This window comes from Thalassophryne amazonica, chromosome 8, assembly GCF_902500255.1.
Source record: "Thalassophryne amazonica chromosome 8, fThaAma1.1, whole genome shotgun sequence".
Lineage (NCBI taxonomy): Eukaryota > Metazoa > Chordata > Actinopteri > Batrachoidiformes > Batrachoididae > Thalassophryne > Thalassophryne amazonica.
Window position 1 is genome coordinate 80159763 of NC_047110.1, and position 26974 is coordinate 80186736.

The 26974-nt window shown below is 41.8% G+C and overlaps 1 protein-coding gene across 3 annotated transcripts in view; it reads left to right on the plus strand.

The window, feature by feature from the left end:
* The first annotated feature begins 621 nt into the window (after positions 1-621).
* Positions 622-26974, plus strand: part of man2a2 (mannosidase, alpha, class 2A, member 2) — a 28680-nt gene continuing 2327 nt past the window's right edge. For 2 of the 3 annotated variants that reach the window (XM_034176828.1, XM_034176830.1), the window contains exons 1-20: positions 622-713; positions 1608-2493; positions 2912-3169; positions 3305-3449; positions 9783-9954; positions 10154-10281; positions 10527-10700; positions 11062-11248; positions 17193-17370; positions 17540-17742; positions 18660-18842; positions 19029-19143; positions 19256-19326; positions 19449-19614; positions 21908-22144; positions 22374-22496; positions 22761-22875; positions 23091-23224; positions 24875-25016; positions 25224-25354. In XM_034176828.1, coding sequence (XP_034032719.1) covers positions 2362-2493; positions 2912-3169; positions 3305-3449; positions 9783-9954; positions 10154-10281; positions 10527-10700; positions 11062-11248; positions 17193-17370; positions 17540-17742; positions 18660-18842; positions 19029-19143; positions 19256-19326; positions 19449-19614; positions 21908-22144; positions 22374-22496; positions 22761-22875; positions 23091-23224; positions 24875-25016; positions 25224-25354 — 2994 coding nt within the window. In that variant the 5' untranslated portion in view covers positions 622-713; positions 1608-2361. Of the gene's footprint in view, positions 714-1552; positions 2494-2911; positions 3170-3304; positions 3450-9782; positions 9955-10153; positions 10282-10526; positions 10701-11061; positions 11249-17192; positions 17371-17539; positions 17743-18659; positions 18843-19028; positions 19144-19255; positions 19327-19448; positions 19615-21907; positions 22145-22373; positions 22497-22760; positions 22876-23090; positions 23225-24874; positions 25017-25223; positions 25355-26974 lie in introns of those variants that run through there. The other variant, XM_034176829.1, reaches the window with a different exon arrangement.

Consider the following 26974-nt stretch of genomic DNA (forward strand, 5'->3'; position numbering starts at 1 on the left):
AGGGAAATGATGATATTGTGTATGTGGAAAAAGTTTTAGATCTTTGAGTTCATCTCATACAAAATGGGAGCAAAACCAAAAGTGTTGCGTTTATATTTTTGTTGAGTGTATGTGGAGTTTGCTTGTACTCCCCATGTTTGCGTGGGTTCTTTCCAGGTGCTCCGGTTTCCTCCCACATCCAAAGACATGCAGGTTAAGTGGTTTGAAAACTTTAAACTGTCTGGTGTGAATATGTTTGTTTGTCTATATGCGGCCCTGCAACAGATTGGCGTCCTGTCCAGGGTGTACACCGCCTCATGCCTTATGATTGCTGGGATAGGCTCCAGCTTCCCATGACCCTTAATTGAAGCAACACACATTTTTTGGCATCAAAAACATTCCCTTGAGAAAGAAGGTAGTGTGTTTCCTCACTTATTTGATTCTTATACATCTTGGAGATATCATAATTCTGCTAGGTGTATTAAAAGTATTCAAAGTAATTAAAAAAAATGCAATTTGTCCCCTGTTTGCTTCCTCTCTCAAATTCACTCGCCTTCTTTTGGAAATAGCGCTGTTGCTTTTATTTTGAAATGTGCTGGAGCTGTTAGCCAATCAGGGACTGATGCGTAGATCCACTTTTCCCACAAGGCTTTGCAGCAGCGAGTTAGCTCGGTTTGTTCCTGCCTGGAGCTAAAAGCTCACACATTCTTTTTCGGACTGATCTTCTGTGGCTGGTAATGGCAGATTCTTCTTTTCTTTTTCCCATTTAGTCACAGAGACCAGGGACCTGAGGTTTTTAATAGACGACATTTGAGGTTCGGGTGGATATTTAAACAGGAAATCGCAGTCAAGCATTATTTTAATGTTTTCCAGCCGAGACAGTCGTACCGATAAAAAGCTTTCGACACCCCCTCTTCACGCGTTAATCTACAGTAGGACAAATTGATTAATCGTGAATTTGATGCTAATTTTGTGTGAGCTCGCAAAGCTTTTAAGATGACGTGGTGTTATTTGGCAGCTAGCGCTAGCTTGTTTAGCTTGACATGTGACGTTAATGTCCGAGTAAGAAACTCGTTTACCCTGTAAGGTGACTTGCATTTCCATAATTGAATATTTAAATTTGAGGTTGTTTATTTTTTAAGTGTCATGCGGGGCAGTGTTATGAGGCTAGGTAGCCAACAATTTGGCTAGAAGTCACCCGAATTAAACCTTGTCAATACTTCCACTCCTGTGTCAATAACCTGAGGGTTACTGTCCAAGGCAACTGAAGGTGATTGCCTTCACATGCAGCTAAATACTTTGAAATCAGATGTATTACTCGTCTAACAAACTGTACAAAATCTTAGTGTTATTGATACTACCTTTTCAGACAGGATCATATTGGTCTGTGTTATCCTGCCTCACTGTGGTAATTCTAAAATCGTCTGTCTCAGAAGTGAGAGCAGATTATGATCAGGTTGGTTTTATACCCAGCAGGAAACAAAAGCACCTCTTAACAATGGCTGCCCTGTGCTCATCTTGTTTTTTTTTTCAACTTGATTTTACACATGCACTCTTCTCCCTGCTGCAAAGGTAGGTGTAATATGTATTTTGTTTTCTTGCTCATTAATCCCAGATTTTCCCAACAGGTACAGAAGACCCTCTGCTGTGATTCCAACTTGGCATCACTTATCAAGGATGCACGCCTTCTATGCTGCCAAAGTATATGCACTGTCACCATGCAGCTGAGAGAAGAACAACATTTGTCTCATTGCAATTCCTGGAGCTGCTAGGGCATGCTTGAGGCTGGATTTTAAAAAGCTGCTTTTCTGAGCCAATTTGCTCTCTATCTTACTTCCACTGTTGCAGCCTAGTATGTAAACTGTCCCAGAGACAAACTGACAAAAAGGGGACTCTGGCTGTACTGAAGGATTAGATGCTTTGGCAGTGGGAACTGGACCAGCAGAGAGCGCCTGCATCAAGGCACATCATGCTACAGGGACACTAGAGTCCCTGTTTATTCCCCCTCTGTGTGGCACTTTTTTTTCTGTCTTTTCCTGCAGTGTCATAGGTTCGGATGGTTGAGTACAAGAGCTACTTTGAAGGAGCCCACTGGTGGCAGTGGTTTGGCCAGAGCTGACAGACTGCTTGCCAGCTATTGCTGATTTAGTAGCCCTGTCTGCTTGCATCCATTGCTGTTGCACCCTCAACTGTGGTCTTCAGTATGGTGAATGGCAGCTGGAGGCATCGTAAATGTGGAATTGAACCATTCATACTGCTGTAGCTGGCTGCTTTCTGTCAGTAGTCACACGAAGGATTAATTCAGCTTTTTAAGGACTATTTCTTTGTGTGGGAAGCCCATACTACGGTCAAGATAAAGAAGAAAAGAAACTGTATTGAAGAATGAAGCTGAGGAAACAGGTGACTGTCTGTGGCGGGGCCATATTCTGTGTGGCTGTATTCTCACTTTACCTGATGCTGGATAGAGTCCAGCATGACCCTGCAAGGAGACAGAATGGTGGGAACTTTCCACGGGTAAGAATTGTGGTAGTTGTTTTTAGTCTGCAAACTTTGTTCAGCAGTTGTTCTTGTGGACACTTGCATATTTATTATCTGTAAAGTGCTAATCAAACAAATGAACATGAATGCTGGTCTAAAGTATAGTTAATGCTTTTCACTTTCCTCTGATTTAATTTTCATAGTTTGTTTCAAATTCTTATTCTGTTTCTGTGAGTTGAGAGCTTATTTATGCATTTGGGAACATCAAATAAAAATCTGCTTGTTACTTTGAGATTTGAAATATTCTTTTCATATACGAAGTTAACTGTAATGCAATTATTGCAGTGTAGACATTTTAAAAGGACTTTCTTTGGATAGATTAGTTTTTCTCTTTTAAATCACAGACAAAAAGTTTGTCAGATAATGGATTCATTATTTTTGTGTATGCTTTTAGAGCCAGATCTCAGTCCTGCAGAATCGAATAGAGCAGCTGGAGCAGCTTCTAGAAGAAAACCACCAAATCATTAGCCACATAAAGGACTCTGTCATGGAGCTCACAGACACAGGAGCTGTGTCTCCCAGTGGCCACCTGCCTTTCAAGAGTGCCAATGGTTCTTGGGTTCTCCCCTTGGATGGGCGCCCCACTTTTATTGCTGTCAAGCCCCAGGATTGCCACTTTGCAACAGGCAGCCGTGGTCAGACAGACGTTCAGGTGTCGTTTTTGTCCTGAGTTATTTATTGCATAGGACAAAAAGCATGCATTGTATCATCTTTGCCAAGTTGCAGTTGTTGCCGATATTATAGACTGTATCTCGTGAAGTTACTGAGTCTGTGTTTTTTTTTTTAGATGGTGGATGTGTACTCCCTCCTGAAATTTGATAACCCTGATGGGGGAGTGTGGAAGCAGGGCTTTGACATTACTTATGACAGTGAAGAGTGGGACAGTGAGCCTCTGCAAGTGTTTGTGGTACCCCACTCCCATAACGATCCAGGTGAGTTGCAATTCATGACTAAAACTTTGTTCAAGTTAAACTACAAAGAAAAGCTGGAAACTTATCCAGGTTATATGTCCTGGGACAGTCTAATCTCGAATATGTCTTGTGATTCAAGTCTGTTTAATCAAACCTTTTCCTCAAGAAACGGTGTTGATTTAAAAATAGTCTCTTCTGTATTGAAATAGAAAAACTTGCTGCTTTTTAGGAGTAATCCGATAGGAGACTTAAGCTTCTGAGGTCCATGGATGCGCCAGTGCATCTAAGTATATATTTTTCTCATGTTTCTATGACTTGATCAGCAATGGAATGTCAGATTTCACTCAGCTAGGGGTCTATATCAGATCACAGTATTCTCAAAGTACCAGGATAGATAGATAGTTTATTATTGTCATTTTTATGTTCCCATAAAAATGAAATTGTTTCACACAGCCACTGCTAGTATATCAGTGCACAGTAAAAACAAAGTGCTCTAATGATAAAAGTGTGCAGGAATAAGTTAAAATGTGAGAGAATTAAAGATAACAGTTTATATAAAACCATAAATAGATAAGAGTCTAGTTAATAAATACTGTAAGAGTCCATTTAGTTCTCTGATTCAGCAGTCTGATCACTGTGTGTGGGGAAAACGCTGTTTAACAGGCCAATAATCCTTATTCTCATGCTCCTGAATCTTCCTGACAGCATGAGAGTGAACATGCCATGAGAAAGATGAGTGGAGTCCTGTAGTATATAATCTGCGCACACAGCGCTCTGTGTAGATGTCCTGCAGATGTGGCAGAGAGACACCGATGACTCATTTTTTTTTTTTTGTCTCAGCTGTTCATTATTTTGCTGAGATTGCATTATTCCTCTGTTGTGTTGTTACCATACCACAATGAGGTGCAATAGGTGAGAGTGTTAACATGTGATGGGGAGGTCTGCCTTAAGTCTGCAGAGGGAGTGAAGATGCTGCTGGGCCTTCTTAAAGACAGCCATGATGTGTCTCTGGGAGTCAGCTAGTCTGTTACATGGAATTTGGTGCTCTGTACCCTCTCCACCTGAGAGCCATTGATGGTCAGTGGGAGATGGGGCTGGCGACTAGACCTAATGTTTGTTACCATCTTGTTGGTGTTTAGGGTGAGCTTATGTGTTGTGCACTAGGGGTACAACTTTTTTACAACCTTGTCTTGTATCATATTCTGATGAACTTTTGCTAGAAAACATTGAAAATCAATGTTTTTTATTTTTGTATTTGATTTAAAAATAAAATAAAATTCAACCATGACTAACTTTGAAATTTTTATACTCTGTTGCATTTGGGTGGATTTCGAAAAACTAGAACCCTGGCTGAAAAATAAACAAAAAAGGAAAACGGCATGATTACTCTAATCACCACTCATGTTTTACAAATGCCAAGAATTTATTGAAAGCTAAGAATGGTATGCAACCTTGCCCATATTCAAACAGGTTCTGCATAAGAGTACAAACATGGGTTCATGGGTGAATGTTTTAAAGAGAGCTCAAAAGTGAATTCACTCGAGTTCCTTATGCATTCAAGCTCTAAATATCTAAATAAGATACAGGGAATTGTTTTTGAGGGAAAACAAAAAGTTATATCCCTATTGTGCACTACACTGCCAGTTGCTCCACCTCTTTTCTGTATGCCGCCTTGTTGTTGGTAATTTGTTAACCCTCTGGGGCCGACGTTGTCATCTACGACGGCTGGGACCAAGCTTTACTAAATTGTAAATAACTTTTTAATGATATGAGATAGAAATGATATATTAATCTCGGCTATGCCTCGTCCAATATAACTTTTCTTCATCCAATATTTCTCTATGTTGGACTCCTTACATCCATTATATGTATTATATAACCCCTGGCAAAAATTATGGAATCACCGGCCTCAGAGGATGTTCATTCAGTTGTTTAATTTTGTAGAAAAAAAGCAGATCACAGACATGACACAAAACTAAAGTCATTTCAAATGGCAACTTCCTGGCTTTAAGAAACACTATAAGAAATCAAGAAAAAAAATTGTGGCAGTCAGTAACGGTTACTTTTTTAGACCAAGCAGAGGGGAAAAAAATATGGACTCACTCAATTCTGAAGAATAAATTATGGAATCACCCTGTAAATTTTCATCCCCCAAACTAACACCTGCATCAAATCAGATCTGCTCGTTAGTCTGCATCTAAAAAGGAGTGATCACACCTTGGAGAGCTGTTGCACCAAGTGGACTGACATGAATCATGGCTCCAACACGAGAGATGTCAATTGAAACAAAGGAGAGGATTATCAAACTCTTAAAAGAGGGTAAATCATCACGCAGTGTTGCAAAAGATGTTGGTTGTTCACAGTCAGCTGTGTCTAAACTCTGGACCAAATACAAACAACATGGGAAGGTTGTTAAAGGCAAACATACTGGTAGACCAAGGAAGACATCAAAGCATCAAGACAGAAAACTTAAAGCAATATATCTCAAAAATCGAAAATGCACAACAAAACAAATGAGGAACGAATGGGAGGAAACTGTAGTCAACGTCTGTGACCGAACTGTAAGAAACCGCCTAAAGGAAATGGGATTTACATACAGAAAAGCTAAACAAAAGCCATCATTAACACCTAAACAGAAAAAAAACAAGGTTACAATGGGCTAAGGAAAAGCAGTCGTGGACTGTGGATGACTGGATGAAAGTCACATTCAGTGATGAATCTCGAATCTGCATTGGGCAAGGTGATGATGCTGGAACTTTTGTTTGGTGCCGTTCCAATTTATAAAGATGACTGCCTGAAGAGAACATGTAAATTTCCACAGTCATTGATGATATGGGGCTGCATGTCAGGTAAAGGCACTGGGGAGATGGCTGTCATTACATCATCAATAAATGCACAAGTTTACATTGATATTTTGTACACTTTTCTTATTCCATCAATTGAAAGGATGTTTGGGGATGATGAAATCATTTTTCAAGATGATAATGCATCTTGCCATAGAGCAAAAACTGTGAAAACATTCCTTGCAAAAAGACACATAGGGTCAATGTCATGGCCTGCAAATAGTCCAGATCTTAATCCAATTGAAAATCTTTGGTGGAAGTTGAAGAAAATGGTCCATGACAAGGCTTCAACCTGCAAAGCTGATCTGGCAACAGCAAAGTCAGAGAAAGTTGGAGCCAGATTGATGAAGAGTACTGTTTGTCACTCATTAAGTCCATGCCTCAGAGACTGCAAGCTGTTATAAAAGCCAGAGGTGGTGCAACAAAATACTAGTGATGTGTTGGAGCGTTCTTTTGTTTTTCATGATTCCATAATTTTTTCCTCAGAATTGAGTGATTCCATATTTTTTTCCCTCTGCTTGGTCTAAAAAAGTAACCGTTACTGACTACCACAATTTTTTTTCCTGATTTCTTATAGTGTTTCTTAAAGCCAGAAAGTTGCCATTTGAAATGACTTTAGTTTTGTGTCATGTCTGTGATTTGCTTTTTTCTACAAAATTAAACAACTGAATGAACATCCTCCGAGGCTGGTGATTCCATAATTTTTGCCAGGGGTTATATAATACAAATAATGGATGTAAGGAGCCCAACATAGAGAAATATTGGATGAAGAAAAGTTATATTGGATGAGGCGTAGCCGAGATTAATATATCATTTCTATCTCATATCATTAAAAAGTTATTTATAATTTAGTAAAGCTTGGTCCCAGCCGTCGTAGATGACGTCGGCCCCAGAGGGTATATATATATATATATATATATATATATATATATAAATGTGTTTATAGACTATATCAATCCACTCATTCATTGTTTGTATTTCTTAAGCCATTTTCTGGTCAAAGTTTTTTTTTTTTTTTTTTTTTTGCATCTAATTAATGACACTCAGCTGGTATTTATCCAGCTTTGAATATTCAAGTCCCTCTAGATCACCAAGATACATGATTTTAAAATTTAAATACATTTTCTTCTTAAAAACAGGACCCCATGGACGTCTCTCCAAAATTTTGATCTATAAATTGGTGTACACCACCCAACTCATGGCCGGATTTGGGCTGCCCTATAATAGTCCCTAAAACAGAGAAGGGGTAATCCACCTTTCTCCTTTGATAATTGTAAAGTTTTGTATTTAATTCTTATCTTTTTTCCCAGCCCATATAAATCTTAATAGGATTATATCCCATCCATCCATCCATTTTCTTCCGCTTTATCGGGTCGCGGGGGCAGCAGCTCAAGCAAAGCCTCCCAGACCTCCCGATCCACACACACCTCCCCCAGCTCCTCCGGGGGAACCCCAAGGCGTTCCCAAGCCAGCCGAGAGATATAGTCCCTCCAACGTGTCCTTGGTCTTCCCCGGGGCCTCCTCCCAATGGGACGTGCATCCGGAAAAGATGCCCGAGCCACCTCAACTGACTCCTTTCGACGTGGAGGAGCAGCGGCTCGACTCCGAGCTCCTCCCGAGTGACCGAGCTCCTCACCCTATCTCTAAGGGAGCGCCCAGCCACCCTGCGGAGGAAACTCATCTCGGCCGCTTGTACTCGCGATCTCGTTCTTTCGGTCATGAGCCAAATCTCATGACCATAGGTGAGGATCGGAACGTAGATCGATCGGTAAATCGAGAGCTTTGCCCCCCTACTCAGCTCTCTCTTCACCACGACAGTCCGATACAGCGACCGCATCACTGCAGACACTGCACCGATCCGTCTATTGATCTCACGCTCCATCCGTCCCTCACTCGTGAACAAGACCCCGAGATACTTAAACTCCTCCATTTGAGGCAAGGACACTCCACCGACCTGAAGAGGGAAAAGCACCTTTTTCCGGTCGAGAACCATGGCCTCGGATTTGGAGGTGCTGATCTTCATCCCGGACGCTTCACACTCGGCTGCAAACCGCCCCAGTGCATGCTGAAGGTCCTGATTTGATGAAGCCAACAGAACCACATTGTCCGCAAACAGCAGAGACGAGATTCTGTGGTTCCCAAACCAGACCCCCTCTACATCCTGGCTGCCCCTAGAAATTCTGTCCATAAAAATAATGAACAGAACCGGTGACAAAGGGCAGCCCTGGCGGAGGCCAACGTGCACTGGAAACAGGTTTGACTTACTACCGGCAATGCGAACCAAGCTCCTGCTGCGGTCGTACAGGGACCGGATAGCCCTTTGCAAAGGACCCCGGACCCTGTACTCCCGAAGCACCCCCTACAGGAGGGACACGGTCGAACGCCTTCTCCAGATCCACAATACACGTGAACTGGTTGTGTGAACTCCCATGAACCCTCGAGCACCCGATGGAGCATGTATAGCTGGTCCAGTCTGCCGTGACCAGGACGAAAACCACACTGCTCCTCCTGAATCCGAGGTTCGACCATCGGTTGAATTCTCCTCTCCAGTACCCTGGAATAGACCTTACCGGGGAGGCTGAGGAGTGTGATCCCCCTTTAGATGGAACACACCCTCCGATCCCCCTTCTTAAACAGAGGGACCACAACCCCGGTCTGCCAATCCAGAGGCACTGTCCCCGATCGCCACCCGATGTTGCAGAGGCGTGTCAGCCAAGACAGTCCCACAACATCCAGAGACTTAAGGTACTCAGGACGGATTTCATCCGCCCCAGGAGCCTTGCCACCGAGGAGCTTTCTAACCACCTCGGTGACTTCGGCCTGGGTAATGGATGAGTCCGCTTCTGAGTCCCCAGTCTCTGCTTCCTCTTCGGAAGACGTGACGATGGGATTGAGGAGATCCTCGAAGTATTCCTTCCACCGCCTGACAACATCCCCAGTCAGGGTTAACAGCTCCCCACCCGCACCGTAAACAGTGCTGGTGGAGAGCTGCTTCCGCTTCATGAGGCGTCGGACGGTTTGCCAGAATCTCTTCGACGCCTGACCTGTCAGCTATCCCACTCCCTGAAATATTAAATAATAATAATGATAATAATAATATTGGATTTGCAACTGGTACAGAGTGTAATACATAAATATAAAAGTCTAGGTAAAATGTTCATTTTTATTGAATCTGTACGAGAACTGATATTTTAGATAAGGGATTAAGCTCCATCTGTTAATATCTTCTGTAATTTCTTTAAGTGGAACATAATTATGTTCTTCTAGTTTAGATATATCTAAAGGCAAAGAGATTCAAACAGCCTGACCTTCACAGCGCTGTGTACATGGGCTGAACTCACAACAGCTGGCCCTTTGCTAAAGTTGCTTGGAAGAAAGTAAATTCTGCACACAGGAAAAAGTTAGGCAGATGTAATGCTTGTATTCATTGGGTACACATCCGTGCTGAGATTTTTTTGATACAAATATGTGCATTCTGGTTATCCGAGTGTTCATTTGCTTGCTATGTCAGGTTGGATCAAGACTTTCGACAAGTACTTCACAGACCAGACACAGCACATTTTAAACAACATGGTGGTGAAGCTGGCTGAGGACCCCCGCCGGAAGTTCATCTGGTCTGAGATTTCATTTTTTTCGAAGTGGTGGGAGACTGCAGATGTACATAAACAAGAGGCCATGCGCAAGTGAGCTGCATTTCAGTTCTTCTCCAAATGTGCCACATTGGATTACCATGATTCCTGCATGCCTTAAATGCACTTCATGTTTTAAACATTTTGTACCATCTCTTCGTTTAAAAAGTAGATGTGTGCAAATATGCATCGTATTTGGTATTTTTAAGAAAGGATTATCCTCACCCTGCCTTCTTAATTTTCTGTTCAACAGACTGATCCTTGGAGGACAGTTGGAGATAGTGACAGGTGGTTGGGTGATGACAGATGAAGCCAATGTTCATTATTTTGCCATGATAGACCAGTTAATTGAGGGACATCAGTGGCTGGAGAGGAATTTAGGTAAAAATAAGTAAATTAATAAAATTGTTCTTTGAGGGTTTCTCATGTATTTTCAGTCATCTTTGTGTAGCCTTTTAAGTACTCTGCCTGTTTTCCCACCACACCAGTCCTTGTAGGGTCATTGGCTTTGAAATTTGAACTTTCCATCACTTATTGTATCCTTTTACTCTGTTGCCAGTTGGTGACGAAACACTTTGCTGTACCTGCTGATATGAATTGTACCGGCTTTCTGCATGCGGTTGTAGGTATAACTCCTCGCAGTGGGTGGGCTGTAGACCCTTTTGGTCACAGTGCTACTATGCCTTACATCTTGAAGAGGGCCAACTTGACTAGTATGCTGATCCAGCGGGTTCACTACTCCATCAAAAAGCACTTTGCTTCAACACGCAGCCTGGAGTTCATGTGGCGGCAGGCCTGGGGTGAGTGGATTACAACCATCAATTCATGTGCTAACCTTTATTCAGATCAATTCAGAATGAGTCACACTACTCTTCTCTTGCTTATTTGTAAGGAACGGCATTTTTGAAAGGACAGCCATTGTGTAATTACTTCTGAGTGCTACTTTCAATCCACCCCCTCATTTAATTCCGTCTCTGCTGAAGATTGCTGTCAGACATAATCATTTTGTAATATTTGGTGCATGTGGAGATTAATTATGTAATTAAACTTATTTATTACTGGTGCCATATGTTTTGTGGTTTTATTGCCTTCTGGTCTATTAAAAACAGCTCCAACTGGCTGTTAAACGAGTGCTTTCTTTTGACTTTGCTGACTGGACAGACACTGCATCGAGCACAGACATCTTTTGCCACATGATGCCGTTCTACAGCTACGACGTGCCTCACACCTGTGGGCCTGACCCCAAGATCTGTTGCCAGTTTGACTTCAAGAGGTTACCAGGTGGTCGAATAAACTGTCCCTGGAAAGTGCCGCCGAAAGCTGTGGTGGAGGCAAATGTAGCAGAGAGGTTAGTTTGGAACTGTGTGTTGCCTCTGGGCCATCTGTAGTGTGGCTGCTTGGGCTTTAATTATGAAATAAAGCTTGTTACTTTTAATAGGTTTGTTGTGAATCATGATACTGTCAAAATTACCAAAAATGATTTTGAAAAATGCTGCAATTTTTCAGATCATGGTGATGCAAAATCTGTTTACCATCAACTCCCTTGACCATGACGATAATGAGCTGAAAATACTTTTGCATTTCTTATAAATAGCATCCCAGTTAGTCAGCCAGCTCCTCCTCCACCCCTCTCTGCTGTATGAGCACATAATCACGTGCGTGCACTGAAACCACTGGTTTGTGTATCTGAAACGCAAGCACTTTGAGAGCTTAACATCGTTTGCTGTAAATGACATTAACAAATGTTACATTAGCAGAGAGTCCACAAACAATTTTTCATTTACCGGCAGTGCTACCTGTCTGTGTCCTCGGACAAGACACTTCTCCTGCGTTGGCCTTGGTTGGGAAGGCAACATGCGATGGCCTGGCCTTCTGTCCACGAGGAGTTGTGGACTCCTTTTCATGCTGCAGAATCTGGTGGATAAGTAGCAGCACAAGTCAGCATCAGGGCTTTTGTAGGCCTCACTTGATGCATGGCAGCAAATGGATACAGTTATTGCACATGGTATCATTAGGTAAATTAGCATGACATGAGCTGTCACTTCCAACTGTAAAGCCCCTTTCACACCTGTGCTGCTTCCAGTTGCTTCCTGTGGCATCATGACGACGCAGGAATATCTGCGTCAGGTGTGGGCAGAGCGGAGGTGAGGATGCAGCCTGCAGGTTCTCTGCATAGAGGAATCAAAGTACACAGTTTGGCTGCGACCAGACTGTGCACTCTGATTTTTCTTTTAGTTTATACAACCCCTGGCAATAATTATGGAATCACCGGCCTCGAAGGATGTTCATTCAGTTGTTTAAATTTGTAGAAAAAAAAGCAGATCACAGACATGACACAAAACTAAAGTCATTTCAAATGGCAACTTTCTGGCTTTAAGAAACACTATAAGAAATCCGGAAAAAAAAATTGTGGCAGTCAGTAACGGTTACTTTTTTAGACCAAGCAGAGGGAAAAAAATATGGAATCACTCAATTCTGAGGAAAAAATTATGGAATCATGAAAAACAACGCTCCAACACATCACTAGTATTTTGTTGCACCACCTCTGGCTTTTATAACAGCTTGCAGTCTCTGAGGCATGGACTTAATGAGTGACAAACAGTACGCTTCATCAATCTGGCTCCAACTTTCTCTGATTGCTGTTGCCGGATCAGCTTTGCAGGTTGGAGCCTTGTCATGGACCATTTTCTTCAACTTCCACCAAAGATTTTCAATTGGATTAAGATCTGGACTATTTGCAGGCCATGACATTGACCCTATGTGTCTTTTTGCAAGGAATGTTTTCACAGTTTTTGCTCTATGGCAAGATGCATTATCATTTTGAAAAATGATTTCATCATCCCCAAACATCCTTTCAATTGATGGAATAAGAAAAGTGTCCAAAATATCAACGTAAACTTGTGCATTTATTGATGATGTAATGACAGCCATCTCCCCAGTGCCTTTACCTGACATGCAGCCCCATATCATCAATGACTGTGGAAATTTACATGTTCTCTTCAGGCAGTCATCTTTATAAATCTCATTGGAACGGCACCAAACAAAAGTTCCAGCATCATCACCTTGCCCAATGCAGATTCGAGATTCATCACTGAATATGACTTTCATCCAGTCATCCACAGTCCACGATTGCTTTTCCTTAGCCCATTGTAACCTTGTTTTTTTTCTGTTTAGGTGTTAATGATGGCTTTCGTTTAGCTTTTCTGTATGTAAATCCCATTTCCTTTAGGCAGTTTCTTACAGTTCGGTCACAGACGTTGACTCCAGTTTCGTCCCATTCGTTCCTCATTTGTTGTGCATTTTCGATTTTTGAGACATATTGCTTTAAGTTTTCTGTCTTGACGCTTTGATGTCTTCCTTGGTCTACCAGTATGTTTGCCTTTAACAACCTTCCCATGTTGTTTGTATTTGGTCCAGAGTTTAGACACAGCTGACTGTGAACAACCAACATCTTTTGCAACACTGCGTGATGATTTACCCTCTTTTAAGAGTTTGATCATCCTCTCCTTTGTTTCAATTGACATCTCTCGTGTTGGAGCCATGATTCATGTCAGTCCACTTGGTGCAACAGCTCTCCAAGGTGTGATCACTCCTTTTTAGATGCAGACTAACGAGCAGATCTGATTTGATGCAGGTGTTAGTTTTGGGGATGAAAATTTACAGGGTGATTCCATAATTTATTCCTCAGAATTGAGTGAGTCCATATTTTTTTTCCCTCTGCTTGGTCTAAAAAAGTAACCGTTACTGACTGCCACAATTATTTTTCCTGATTTCTTATAGTGTTTCTTAAAGCCAGAAAGTTGCCATTTGAAATGACTTTAGTTTTGTGTCATGTCTGTGATCTGCTTTTTTTTCTACAAAATTAAACAACTGAATGAACATCCTCCGAGGCCGGTGATTCCATAATTATTGCCAGGGGTTGTACAGTGGTCCCTCGCTATATCGCGGTTCACCTTTCGCGGTCTCGCTATTTCGCTGATTTTTTTTTTTAGTGCAATTTTGCATGCTTCTTTTTTTAACTGTCTGCTGTGCTTAGTTGCAGCCAAAATCTGGCAACAGGTCCAGAGACTACACTCGCTGTTTTGATGCAGAGCACTCCAGCAGCGAAGAAAAAGCACGTGCATTGTGTTCTGCGTGTGTCTGTTTATAAGAATCTTCTCGCTCAGAAGAAAAAAGCGCCAACAACTACCCATATCACTCGGAAAAAGACACCTGCCCCGAGGTGGAAAAATACGCGATCAGAGGAATACGCGATCAGAGGAATACTGCTCAGTTACTATTAATAATTTCTTATGTGTCCAACCTCGTAGGTTGATTGTTAAAATTAAATTTGTTAGTTCTAAAAGCCATCATAATTATTTATAGGAAAACGTTCTATTTTTATTTCTCAAACAAATGTTTGGGCCTGAAAACAGGTTTTGATCTTTGGTTTCATTCTATATAATACTAGACTTATTTTTCTACTAAGGTTTGAACTTTGAGAGTGTTTACACAGGAGAGAAAAGTGAGAAAATGTGTGTAGTGAGGGGTTTTACAGCCTTAAAACATCTATAATAATTGTAAAAAAATAACGCTGCTACTTCGCGGAATTCACCTATCGCGGGCTATTTTTAGAACGTAACTCCCGCGATAAACGAGGGACCACTGTATTTGTTCTTGTGCTGAGCTGCAGGTCTGTGCTCTGAGTTCTGTTATAGTTTATCTTTCCTCGTGAGTAAATGTTGAGATGTCCGGACTTATACTTAATGTGGACATGTCCTGTCTCTGGCAGTCAGTCTGTAAGCAGGACTTATGGATTCTATTTATACACTTTTGTGAGAGAAGAGCAAGGAGCTGCAATCAGCATTTTTTTTTTTTTTCTGTGCACTTTTTGAACGTGTAGTTTTCACTGCATTGTGTACACGGTATAAAAACAATCCTGCATGATTTATACTTCAGGAACAATGGAACACAGCAGGAATCATAAATTGGCATTGGGTAAGGTTGTGTTGTGAGGGTGTGGCTTCCAGTCACGCTGAGTACCGTCCTGTTGCTCTGAGTTGCGCTGAAACCACTTAATTTCTGCGTTGAGCGCAGGACGCAAACAAAAATTAAAAGTGTAATTTTTGGCGTCCGATTTGCTTCATCCTTTGTGTCCCTCGCACTGTCATGGCATTGAGCTGCATCGTCTCGGTGCTAGGTTGCTTCCACACGGTGTCGTCATGATACACGACGCAACTGGAAGCAGCCCCGGTGTGAAAAGGGCTTAAAGTCAACAATGAATTTGGCTGCTTCTTGTGAAAAATAAATGTTACATCTAGTTAACTCATTTTGATTATTTATGCAATGTGGGTCATTACCAGCTGCACTATTTTTCTCAAAGCCCTGAAAATATAAATGTTCATTCTGCTAAGTTTTATACATGATAGGGATGTATGGATAATTAATAAATACACTGTCTTCCACAGCTTTGTGGCTAAAAATTCTTCGAAGACAAAAGTTGTACAGGGCAGTAAAGATGTGCTCTTCTCTTCCAGTGTTATGTTTATATATATATATATATATATATATAAAATAGAAGAGAGGAAAAACAAACCCTGAACCAATTCAACACATTTCTTTTATGTATCAAATGTATAACAATCAGTGGTGGGCACAGTTCCGCTAACCGCTAATTAGCGAATGTAACTTTTTTTGTTAGCTGATTAGCTTTTCAGCTAACTTTGAAAACCATCAACGGACCAATTAACGTCTGCTAAATTTAGTTCCAATAATTTTTAGACCGCAACATCTTATCATAGTGAATAAAGCTCAACAGTTAAACATTTGTAAAGCCTGAAATCATACATTTTAGTTCCTGTCTGTTCAGTGTTTTGTATCAGACAGACAGCTGTGAGAGGTAGAGCTCAATCCTCTGCCAGCAGAGGAGACATGGCTATTAGAGAGAAAGGAAGGGGGAAAAAAAATCATTTATTTTCACAGCCCTACAGTCTTGCAGACATGCACAACAAGGCAGTTTTGAATTTTTAACAAACTAATTCCGGAAAAGTTATCAAAATTAAGTCACCTCTGTCATTTTTTTCAAAGTGAAAATATCAGGTATATGTTTTAGTTTTAAAGTAATGCACTATTTTTGAATGTTTGAGTGTTTACAGACACATGCCAAAAGGCATTATGGGAAAATTAGCTTCTTGTCATCAGTGGTTGGTTGGTTTATATATATATGTAAAAACCAGCACACACGTTACTGTAATGTATGTTAGTTTTTCAAATCTGTATTTGTAAATATGTCATTTTTTTCATTTGAAAAAAAAAGGCAATTTGAAAACTGAAAATTCTGTTTAAGTAATTCAGGTCTTAATAGCGAGTGTGTGGCAATTGGTATTCACACTCCCATCCAGTAGATGACAGTGTTAATGGCAGTGTGAATACCAATTGCCACACATTCGCTAAAAGGTAACTTTTCAGTTAATTAACGGTTATCGAAGCTAACGTTTTGGTTAGCTGTGCCTACCACCGATAAGTCAGTTTTGTGTGTTGGCCACTTATGAACTGCGTTAAACACTCTCATTTCCATGCTTTGTGGGTGTGTGTCTGGGTTGGTGGATTGTCCCGGGTCAAGACCAAGATCCTTGCTTTCAGTGACTTCCTGCACTTGGCCACCAGAAGTGCAATTGTATGTGTTGAACTTGTAGACACACTCATTTATTTCAGCAGTGGCGTTTATATTGAGTAATACCTGTGAAGAGCTGACAGTCTTGAGGTCACAGGATAGAGGTGTTTGCTGATGCCAACATGTTTGCAAGAGAACGAAAGTCCAAGTCTTTAGGGTCCTTATGCTTCCCGTCTTACTGTATGGTTGTGACTTTGGACATGTGGTGTATTTGTCTGTGCATGATCCAGCATGTAGCTGCCTCAGTGCTGAGGCTCCCAAAGACTTGAGAAGGCCAAGGGGATGCCCACACTTCACTTGGTTGTGGCAGATGTTATTTTCAAGAGGTGAGGATGGGCTGGTCATCTGCCTGGGTAGTTGTTATACAGGACTCAAGAATATTCTGTGGACTTGATGGATGCTGAACAATGAAAAGTACAGGTAGTTGTGCATCGTGCTGCAGCTTTGAGGGGAACTCTATGGCTTTTCACAGAATATTTTTCTGCAGCTAATGGAAAATACCTCTAGATTAATACCATTTCTCTTTTTGAGGTCACTGTAATTTCCTCAGGATTGAATATGCAAAGCAGGACTAGTTGAATGTCAGGAAATAGCTTTCTATTGAATTCTTTCCCCCTGCCACCTCTTCTTTCTCAAACAGGGCACAGCTGTTGTTGGACCAGTACCGCAAAAAGTCCAAACTTTACCGCAGCAAGGTAGTCCTTATTCCTTTAGGGGATGACTTTCGATATGATAAGGCTCTGGAATGGGATCAGCAGTACGTGAACTACCAGAAGTTGTTTGACTACATGAATTCTCACCCAGAAATGCATGTGCAGGTGAGAAAACATCAGCTGTAGTTTCTAAATTCGTTTGAGGCTTTTTTTTGTGATAATGAAACCTGCATTTGTGTTAAAGTTACTGATAAAGATTTGTTGCAACTATGTGTCATAATGTCCCCCACCACCACCTTTGCTGATTATAAGTAAGGTCTCTTTGCTTCCACAGGCTCAGTTTGGGACTCTCACAGACTACTTCAGTGCTGTATACAAAGTGAACGGAGTGGCCCAGGGATCCAGACCTGCAGACTACCCAGTGCTTAGTGGAGATTTCTTTTCCTATGCTGACCGTGAAGACCATTACTGGACTGGTTATTTCACTTCTCGGCCCTTTTACAAGAGCCTTGACCGCATCATAGAATCACATCTCAGGTCAGACGGATTTTCTCTGGCATTGGTGATAACTAGAAACCAGCATACACCAGCATCTGGAAAGTATTCACAGAGCTTCACATTTTCCACATTATGTTATAACTTTATTCCAGAATGGAGTAAATCAAATCAAACACCCCATATTAACAACATGAAAAAAGGTTTTTGAAATTTTTGCAAATTTATTAAAAATAAAAAACTAAGAAGTCACTCGTACATAAGTGTTCACACCCTTTGCTTAATACTTTGTTGATGCACCTTTGGCAGCAATTACAGCCTCATGTCTTGTTGAATATGATGCCACAAGCTTGGTGCACCTATCGATGGGTAGTTTTGCCCATTCCTCTTTGCAGCACCTCTCAAGCTCCATCAGGTTGGACGGGGAGCGTCGGTGCACAGCCATTTTCAGATCTCTCCAGAGATGTTCAGTTGGATTCAGGTCTGGACTCTGGCTGGACCACTCAAGGACATTCACAGAGTTGTCCTGAAGCCACTCCTTTGATATCTTGGTTGTGTGCTTAGGGTCATTGTCCTGTTGAAAGAAGATGCGTCGCCCCAATCTGAGATCAAGAGCGCTCTGGAGCAGGTTTTCATCCAGGATGTCTCTGTACATTGCTACATTCATTTTTCCAATGTCAAGAAAAGTTTTTTCACATTTTCATTATGGGGTATTATGTGTAGAATTTCATCCATTTTGGAATAAGGCATAACATAAGCTAACATAAGCAAACATAAGATGGAAAAAGTGAAGTGCTGTGAATACTTTCTGGATGCACACTGCATTAAGCAGAATCTAGTTGGTGTGTGTGTGTGTGTGTTTTAAGGGGTTCTAGGTAATTTAAATCTGTTCCAATATGGGGCAAAGAGTTGGTTTTTATTCCTGACCCTAGAAACTAACAGATTTCTATGTCCTGTAGGGGGGCAGAGATACTTTACAGCCTGGCAGTGGCGAATGCTCGACATGCAGGCATGGAAGGACGCTACCCGGTGTCAGATTATGCCCTCCTCGTCGATGCAAGGAGGTCTGTCGGCCTCTTCCAGCATCATGACGCCATCACTGGCACTGCAAAGGAGAATGTTGTCATTGACTACGGTACCAAGTAAGTATTTGAGGTTTATGTGAAAAGTGACACGAAGGTGTGATTTGATGCATTGAAATCTCAATAATTCTGCATTTTCAAGAACTTCAGTTCTCTGGTTCCATTTTTCACTTGCCTGAACATTGCTTTGCTAAGTAAAATAATGAGCTATCTGCTACAGTGAGCTTGTGATTCTTTCCTCGCCAGATTACTGCGTGCACTCATTGGTTTGAAGAGAGTAATCATAAACGCTGCTCATTTCCTGGTGATGAAGAACAAAGAGTTTTATCGCTTCTACCAGACAGAGCCTTTCTTTGAGACGGTAAAAATATAAAATAAAGCAGACCTTCTGACACTGCATGATAAATTAAATGGGACTCGTGCAAGCTTTGTTGGCTGTAAGTCTTCTGACTTGCAGCTTTTTCCTTCTGTAGGATGACCGACGCGCTACTCAAGACTCTATGCCACAGCGCACTTTAATAGAACTGGATCCAGCTGGGCCGAGGTATTTGTGCCTTTTATCTGTTCTACCTCCTGTCTGCTGCCTTCCTCCTTCTGAGCTTTTGATTTCTTGTTTTTTTGCTTTTGTCTTCCCCCACCCTATAAAAATATCAACTCTTTGACCAGGTATGCAGTTCTGTTCAACCCTGTAGAGCAGGAGCGGCTCTGTGTCGTGACAGTTTTGGTCAACACGGTCAGGGTGCGCGTGCTCACTGAGGATGGACAGACCGTCCCTGTGCAGCTGAGCGCACAGTGGAGCTCTGCGAGCCAAATGAGCGCTGAAGTGTTTGAGGTAAGAAGTGAACCATCAACACATCTGGTTTTCGGGAGGTTTTGTGGGATTGGAGCTCTTCTTTTGATGCCTGATGGATTTTGTATAGAAAGGAAAATCTGTAATTGCAGCCAAAATCTTTGCTCATTCAGAAAGAATACTCAAACATGAGTAGCTCAAGGTGATACTGTAAGTGTACAGTAACTTGTTGAAATCGGTTAGAAAGATATTAAGGATGACCTCGTGAATGAATCCGATCAGTATCAGCCCGATCAAAGATCAATCCAGAGGAGAGGGCAGCAAATGGTGTGAAATGATTAGTTGACTTACAAATTTATGTGTCAACTATTTCATTTGTTTATTTAAAAAAAAAAAAAATTAGAATAATTCTGGCCTGGTGGATGGTGTTGGCCTGCCAGGCCTTCATGGTTATAAGAGAAACACTGTTTTTGGTGTCATTCTGAAAGTATCTTGTGGTTACTGATAATATTTTTGTATTTGACAAAAACTTTGAAATCCCCCCCAGTTGTTCTGTCAACCTCTGACGGGTCAGTCTGTTAATCGTAATGAATATATAAAATTACAAACAGATAAAGGATATGTCATTCAATGCACATATTAAACAAATATGTGGGACTGGTTTTTTGCATTTGCACAATATCTCTAAAATTAGAAAGGTCTTGTCTCAGAGTGATGCTGAAAAACTAATTCATGCATTTATTTCCTCTAGGCTGGACTATTGTAATTCATTATTATCAGGTTGTCCTAAAAGTTCCCTGAAAAGCCTTCAGTTAATTCAAAATGCTGCAGCTAGAGTGCTGACAGGGACTAGAAGGAGAGAGCATATCTCACCCATATTGGCCTCTCTTCATTGGCTTCCTGTTAATTCTAGAATAGAATTTAAAATTCTTCTTCTTACTTATAAGGTTTTGAATAATCAGGTCCCATCTTATCTTAGGGACCTCATAGTACCATATCACCCCAATAGAGCGCTTTGCTCTGACTGCAGGCTTACTTGTAGTTCCTAGGGTTTGTAAGAGTAGAATGGGAGGCAGAGCCTTCAGCTTTCAGGCTCCTCTCCTGTGGAACCAGCTCCCAATTCAGATCAGGGAGACAGACACCCTCTCTACTTTTAAGATTAGGCTTAAAACTTTCCTTTTTGCTAAAGCTTATAGTTAGGGCTGGATCAGGTGACCCTGAACCATCCCTTAGTTATGCTGCTATAGACTTAGACTGCTGGGGGGTTCCCATGATGCACTGAGTGTTTCTTTTTCTTTTTGCTCCGTATGCACCACTCTACATTTAATCATTAGTGATTGATCTCTGCTCCCCTCCACAGCATGTCTTTTTCCTGGTTCTCTCCCTCAGCCCCAACCAGTCCCAGCAGAAGACTGCCCCTCCCTGAGCCTGGTTCTGCTGGAGGTTTCTTCCTGTTAAAATGGAGTTTTTCCTTCCCACTGTCACCAAGTGCTTGCTCACAGGGGGTCGTTTTGACCGTTGGGGTTTTTCCGTAATTATTGTATGGCTTTGCCTTACAATATAAAGCGCCTTGGGGCCACTGTTTGTTGTGATTTGGCACTATATAAATAAAATTGATTTGATTTGATAAAGGAGCAAAGAACTATACTTTGTCAAATTAAACTATCAAAATCATGTGCTGCTTTTGTAAGAAACAGAAGTATTGGATGAGAATTTTTAGCATAATTTATTTACAGTAGCCATCACCACTAAATGGTCAGTGTGTGGGCTTGGGGTGGGGGATCATCCCGTTCTTTGTTTTGTTTAACAGTCAGTGTTGAACTGCTCTGTGTTATGCACCTACACAGTGTGAACAAAAGTACTTTACAGACCTAGTGTACAAAGTGTTTGTGTTGACATGCATATTGACTAAAAGCTAACATGACGTGTGTGTGAGTGTGTTTTGATCATATTGTAGACTGCTGTCTAATTATTGGTCATTGTTGCAGTCAGTCAGTGAGAGATCAGTGATGTATTGGCATTCCTCAAATACACTCCAGGACAGAATTAATGAATGGGCTGTGTGGGAAGATGTTTTGTGTGTAGAAATGAACACAAAGACTCACACTACAAATCTTGTCTCACGCTTTATACTGTCATTGGACCTCAACAGATAGTCAAAATGGGCAAGTGCTTTTTCATTTTCATCACTCACACACTGGAATGATTAATGTAAATGGAGCCAGCTCTGTATGTGCTGGCTCCATTTCCAACACAGCAATGCATTTGGTTTTGTACAATTTATGAAAACTGTATTTGAATAGATTGATTTAATCCCTTGTTTTCCACTGTCCAGGCCACATTTATGGCTCGCTTGCCACCCCTGGGTTTGGCCGTTTTCCATCTTTATGACTCGCCCGACTCCCCGATGACGCTCCGCTCGGACACGCTGCTCAGACTGTCTGGTCGCGGCGTAAGCGCCCGAGCTGTGGACCCGCTGCCTGTCCGCTCCCAGCAGGCAGAACCTCACAGCTTCTACATCAGCAGCCAGTCTCTCACACTGGGTTTCTCCGGGACCACTGGCCTGCTGGAGGTTTGTGTCTGACCACCAGCTGCACTTCTTACTCTTGAGTAGACGTGTATATCGTCAGAATTCGTGCCTCAACCTCAAAGAGCTTGAATTTTCCACTAATCCCCGGCTGTTTGATCAAAGAGAACATGGCATTAGTTTTTGCTCCTGCAACATCCTTTCATCATTTTCTGTTTGTGTGCATGTGCTACCCCCCCCCCCGTCTCCTTTTTGGTGTATATTTCATCCTCAGAGCATTAAGCGCAGAGACGATCCTCAGGAAGTGAAGGTTCAGATGCAGTTCATGGTCTACAGCACGCGCTCCTCGAAGGACAAAAGCGGGGCTTACCTCTTCCTACCTGACGGCAAAGCGAAGGTATTTCCCGCTCGACTGTACTTGCCTCTCATAAGGCTTTGATAGCAACTCCGTTGTGTGCTGTATCCTGCTGGGGCGCTCGGGGCAGGAAAACAGATAGGGAAATTTTAATTTTTTTTTTTTTTTTTTTTTTTTTTTTTTAAAGAAGACAACACAGTGTGCTGCCATGATGATTCTTCTTGCTGTTGCCATTTTTTATTTTTGCTTTTTTATTTCCCCTCCTGCCTGTATATCTTTTCACTGTAGACTTCTCTCTCTTTGCAGCCCTATAACCAGAAAGAGCCGTCTGTGGTTCGTGTTGTGGAGGGGCCTCTCTTCTCAGAGGTGGTGGCGTACTACCAGCATTTTCAACAAACCATTCGCATTCACAATGTGCCAGGTAAAAAAAAAAAAAAAAAAAATGGTTTGTTTCAGGCAGCAGATGTAGATGAAAGTGCCAGTATGGTGCAGCAGTTGGGCTCTTACCTCACAGCAAGAACGTCTGGTCTTCAAAGGCCACTCGTCCCCCCCAGTCTCCAAGTTTATTTAGAGCCAAACCTTCCCTCTGTTTCTCATCTGGCCTGACTTTGGTTCTTTGTGGTCCTCCATCTTCAGGGGTGGATGGCTTATCGATAGATGTGAACACTGTGGTGGACATCAGAGATCAGACCAATAAAGAGCTGGCCATGCGACTGGTCACAGACATCCAGAATGGAGACGTCTTTTACACAGACCTCAACGGCTTCCAGGTCAGTTGTTCTGTGGGAAGCATTATTGTACAGTGTCATTTTCACACCTAGCGCCCATGTTCTTTGTGCTGCGTTCGTGTTAGGTGGTAGAAACCTGCCATAACAGTTGTGATTGTGGAATTCCTGTCATTTCCAGCATCAGACTGTAGGTGGCGATGTGAGGCAGCATCATTTTTTAATGGTAACACCAGCAATAATTTGGTTGTACTACAGCCAGAATCTTTAGCTTTCATGAGGGCTTGAAAAGTGAACTTTTTGAGAGTTTGGAGATTAATTCCTCTTTGCTATACATTTGCCACCACAACCCAGATAAGAAACAGAAAATGAATCAATGAATGAATATTCACATTTACCTAATTAAAACTACGTGTTCATGGTTTACTGAAATAAACCTAAGGGCCCTTCAATAATCACTCTGTCTTTGTGAGTGTTTTCTCCTCATTAAAGATAAAACACCTGGTTTGTCCTTGTTACTGCAACAATAGTTGAAAATATTCAACTTTTGACGGCTAGTGCCATTGCGATGCGTGGTTGCTATGCTCACAGCCAACTGTGACGGAATTTTTCCTTGAACCGCTCATTGAAACAACCCAACATTCACTTTGTCTGCTGCTTACAGCCAACATTTGAAAGTAGTGTTAAAGGAGTGTACTTATACTATTTTGTGCACCTGTTGGTGTGTTGGTCTTAAAATATGGGATGGTGAGGAATAGTGTTGGATTATGGCTAGCATGAGTTTTCAGAAATCAATCACGCCATCGACCAACAAAAACCTGGTCTAATGTCCAGTGCAGAGTTTTCTTGCTATTTATGCGGTGTGGTGTTCAGATCTGTGTACACCTTGTGTAAAATCAATCAAGTAATCTGAAAGCTATTGAACAAAATAAAACGTGTGGGGGGAAAAATACACAACTTCACACTACTGCTTCACTTCGGGGAGCTTTGGTGGCTGCTCTCTACTCAAGCAGTTTGATGCATTTCTGCAGATACTTTAACATATCAAAACAAATCCTTCACTTGAGTCCACTGTTAAAAATATCAGTGTGCCAGTGCACAGCGGCTCTTTAAGGGAATGACAGGTGACAATCAGATTGGTTTTGTTCATATTGCGTCTAAAATACAGCGATGATGAAATAGAGCCTCTTTGGGCCTAGTGCATTACTTTACACTCAGATTGCACGCCATGTAAATAGCAAAGTGGAGTGGAACATGCCCCAATTGCACTTGTGTTGTGTGCTTTAGACCATGTGCCACAGATTGTCAAGATAGGGCCCTTAGGTTTATTTCAGTAAACCGCTAACATATAAACTTTGCATTGAGCAATATTTGGTGTTACGCTCTTTATGTTGAATGCAAGGAAGCTATGGCTGGACAGTAGATGAGAGGATTATGCTGCATCAACATTTTAAAACATTTAAAACATTTGGAATGTTTTGTCCTCCATGTTTGTGGACAGTTGACAGCCAGCACACCTCTTGGTGCACAAATCAAAACCTCACAACTGTGTAATAATTCCACAAACAAAAGGACTCGTCGAGGCAGAAAATTTCCCCCTGATGATTTTGAGTTAATCAGGCGTTGATTTCGATGTTACGTCTGTTGTGTTTTAAATTTTTTTTTTTTTGGTGACATTCTGTATCTATTCTTCAGATGCAGCCCCGTCGCAGCTACTTAAAGCTTCCACTCCAGGCTAACTTCTATCCCATGCCGAGTCAGGCGTACATCCAGGACAGCCATCACCGCCTCACGCTGCACACGGCTCAGGCGCTGGGCGTCGCCAGCCTCGAGAACGGTTTGTGCCTCTCTAACTTTCTGTGGTTTGCTTTTTATCACACAGTTCTCTGATCTCATTTTTCCAAAGGTTCCTGAGAACCAAACTGATTGTAAGCTGGTACGTTTATTACGTGAAGGCCTCAGCGTTTGTCTGGATTGAGTCGTGTGTGAGAGTTCAGCACTCCGGCTTTAGTTAAAGCTGCTGTCGATGTTGCTCCTCCTTCAGGCCAGCTTGAAGTGATTATGGACCGGCGGCTGATGCAGGATGATAATCGGGGGCTGGGCCAGGGCCTGAAGGACAACAAGAAGACAGCCAACCACTTCCGTCTGCTGCTGGAGAGGAGGACGAGCAACAAGGTCAGTGAGCGGACATGGACGTGGTTATTAAAGCGCTTTGACGGCTTTTCAAAGTCCTACACGGCACTTCTGACTGCACTGCTGAAAAAGGCTGTTAGAAAGGAAAAGTTTTTGTCCTTTGATTTTGTGTATTGGCATTCATTGCTCGTCTTTTTAGTCATAGTCACTTGTCTTTTTTTTCTGCATTCTAACTTACTTTCTCTCCTTTTTTCACTTCATTACCTTCAGCATGATGGCTTCTTTGCCAGACTCTCCACCTTGTTTTGTTCTTTCTTCTCTCAAATCTTGAATGATGGACTCAAAGAGGTAATGTTGCCCAAGCAACCGTAAGGATGCTTTTTAGGCTACGTCACAGTACTGTAGTCTCAGTTCCCTGGCTCCTCTTTTTGTGCAGTAGTTTGTCTTTATGATGCACAGTGCTCATCATAACAGCTGGTGTCAGTCCACTCTCAGGCAGCCATTGCATTCTCAGTCTTGTGTGTTTGTCCGTATGCAAACAAAATAACTTGCTAGTTTTCAGCGGATTTGGATCAAACTTGCTGGTACGTTCGAAGGTCAGCCAAGAACAAAGTGACTTCATTTTGAGAAAATGTGGGTGAAAGTCAAGGTCACAGACTAAGGTAAAGATTTTGGCCCATGCTTAGGTTTAGGGGGTATAGATTAGGTCTTTCAAGAATTTGGTTACAGGTACACCTATGGTTTCTATTAAACACTAATATAAGTGATGTATCACTCTACTGTTGTGACGTGAGCTTTTGTCCTTGGGTAACCCTGAAAGGTTGACCAGCGCTCAGCCTGGTGAACAGTTGGAAGTCAGTATGTTGGTAGGGTCATGTGATAGTCAAGAATAAAATGGCTCCATTTTGGACAGAATTGATTATAGTTGGATTTTTTTGTTTATTTTTAACTGGTTTGGGAGTTCCTGCGACTTACATACTGAAAAATCACCTGTTTGTTATTGCTATTATTATTATTATTATTATTATTATTATTTATTAATAGTGCAGCACGAGACAACAGGAATGGATCCCAGCAGTCACTGGGCGTGAGGAGGGGTACACCCTGGAGAGGACGCCAGTTTATTGCAGAACCACATATAGACAGACCAACACATTCTCACCTGCGGTCAATTTAAAGTTTTCAACCACCTGACCTGTATGTCTTTGGATGTGTGAGGAGGCCGGAGCACCTGGAGGGAACATGCAAACTCCACAAAGAAAGGCCCCAGGTGCAAGGCGAACCCACAACCTTGCTGTGAGGCAACACCGCGCTGCCTTCTTTTGTCCAGATAGTATCAAATAACACCAATGTGTTACCCAGTGCATGTTTATTTGTCCATATTACTTTTTTTGGAATTTAAAAGTACTTATGTAACAGCACAGGCTGTGGTGTGCACATGTGCTACAGAGTTCCTGTCTGTAGTTAAAATTGCCTGAGGGAAGGAATGTATTAAACTGAGTTCCACATAGAGAAAAAGGTGCAACTTTGTATGGCCCCATGAAACCATGCTAGATTTTTTTTGACATGTGTGACTTGTACTATGGAAAATACTGTAATTGTCAAGTCCACACGTTGCCATATATTACGGTATCATCGAATGAATATGCATGACTTGGTATC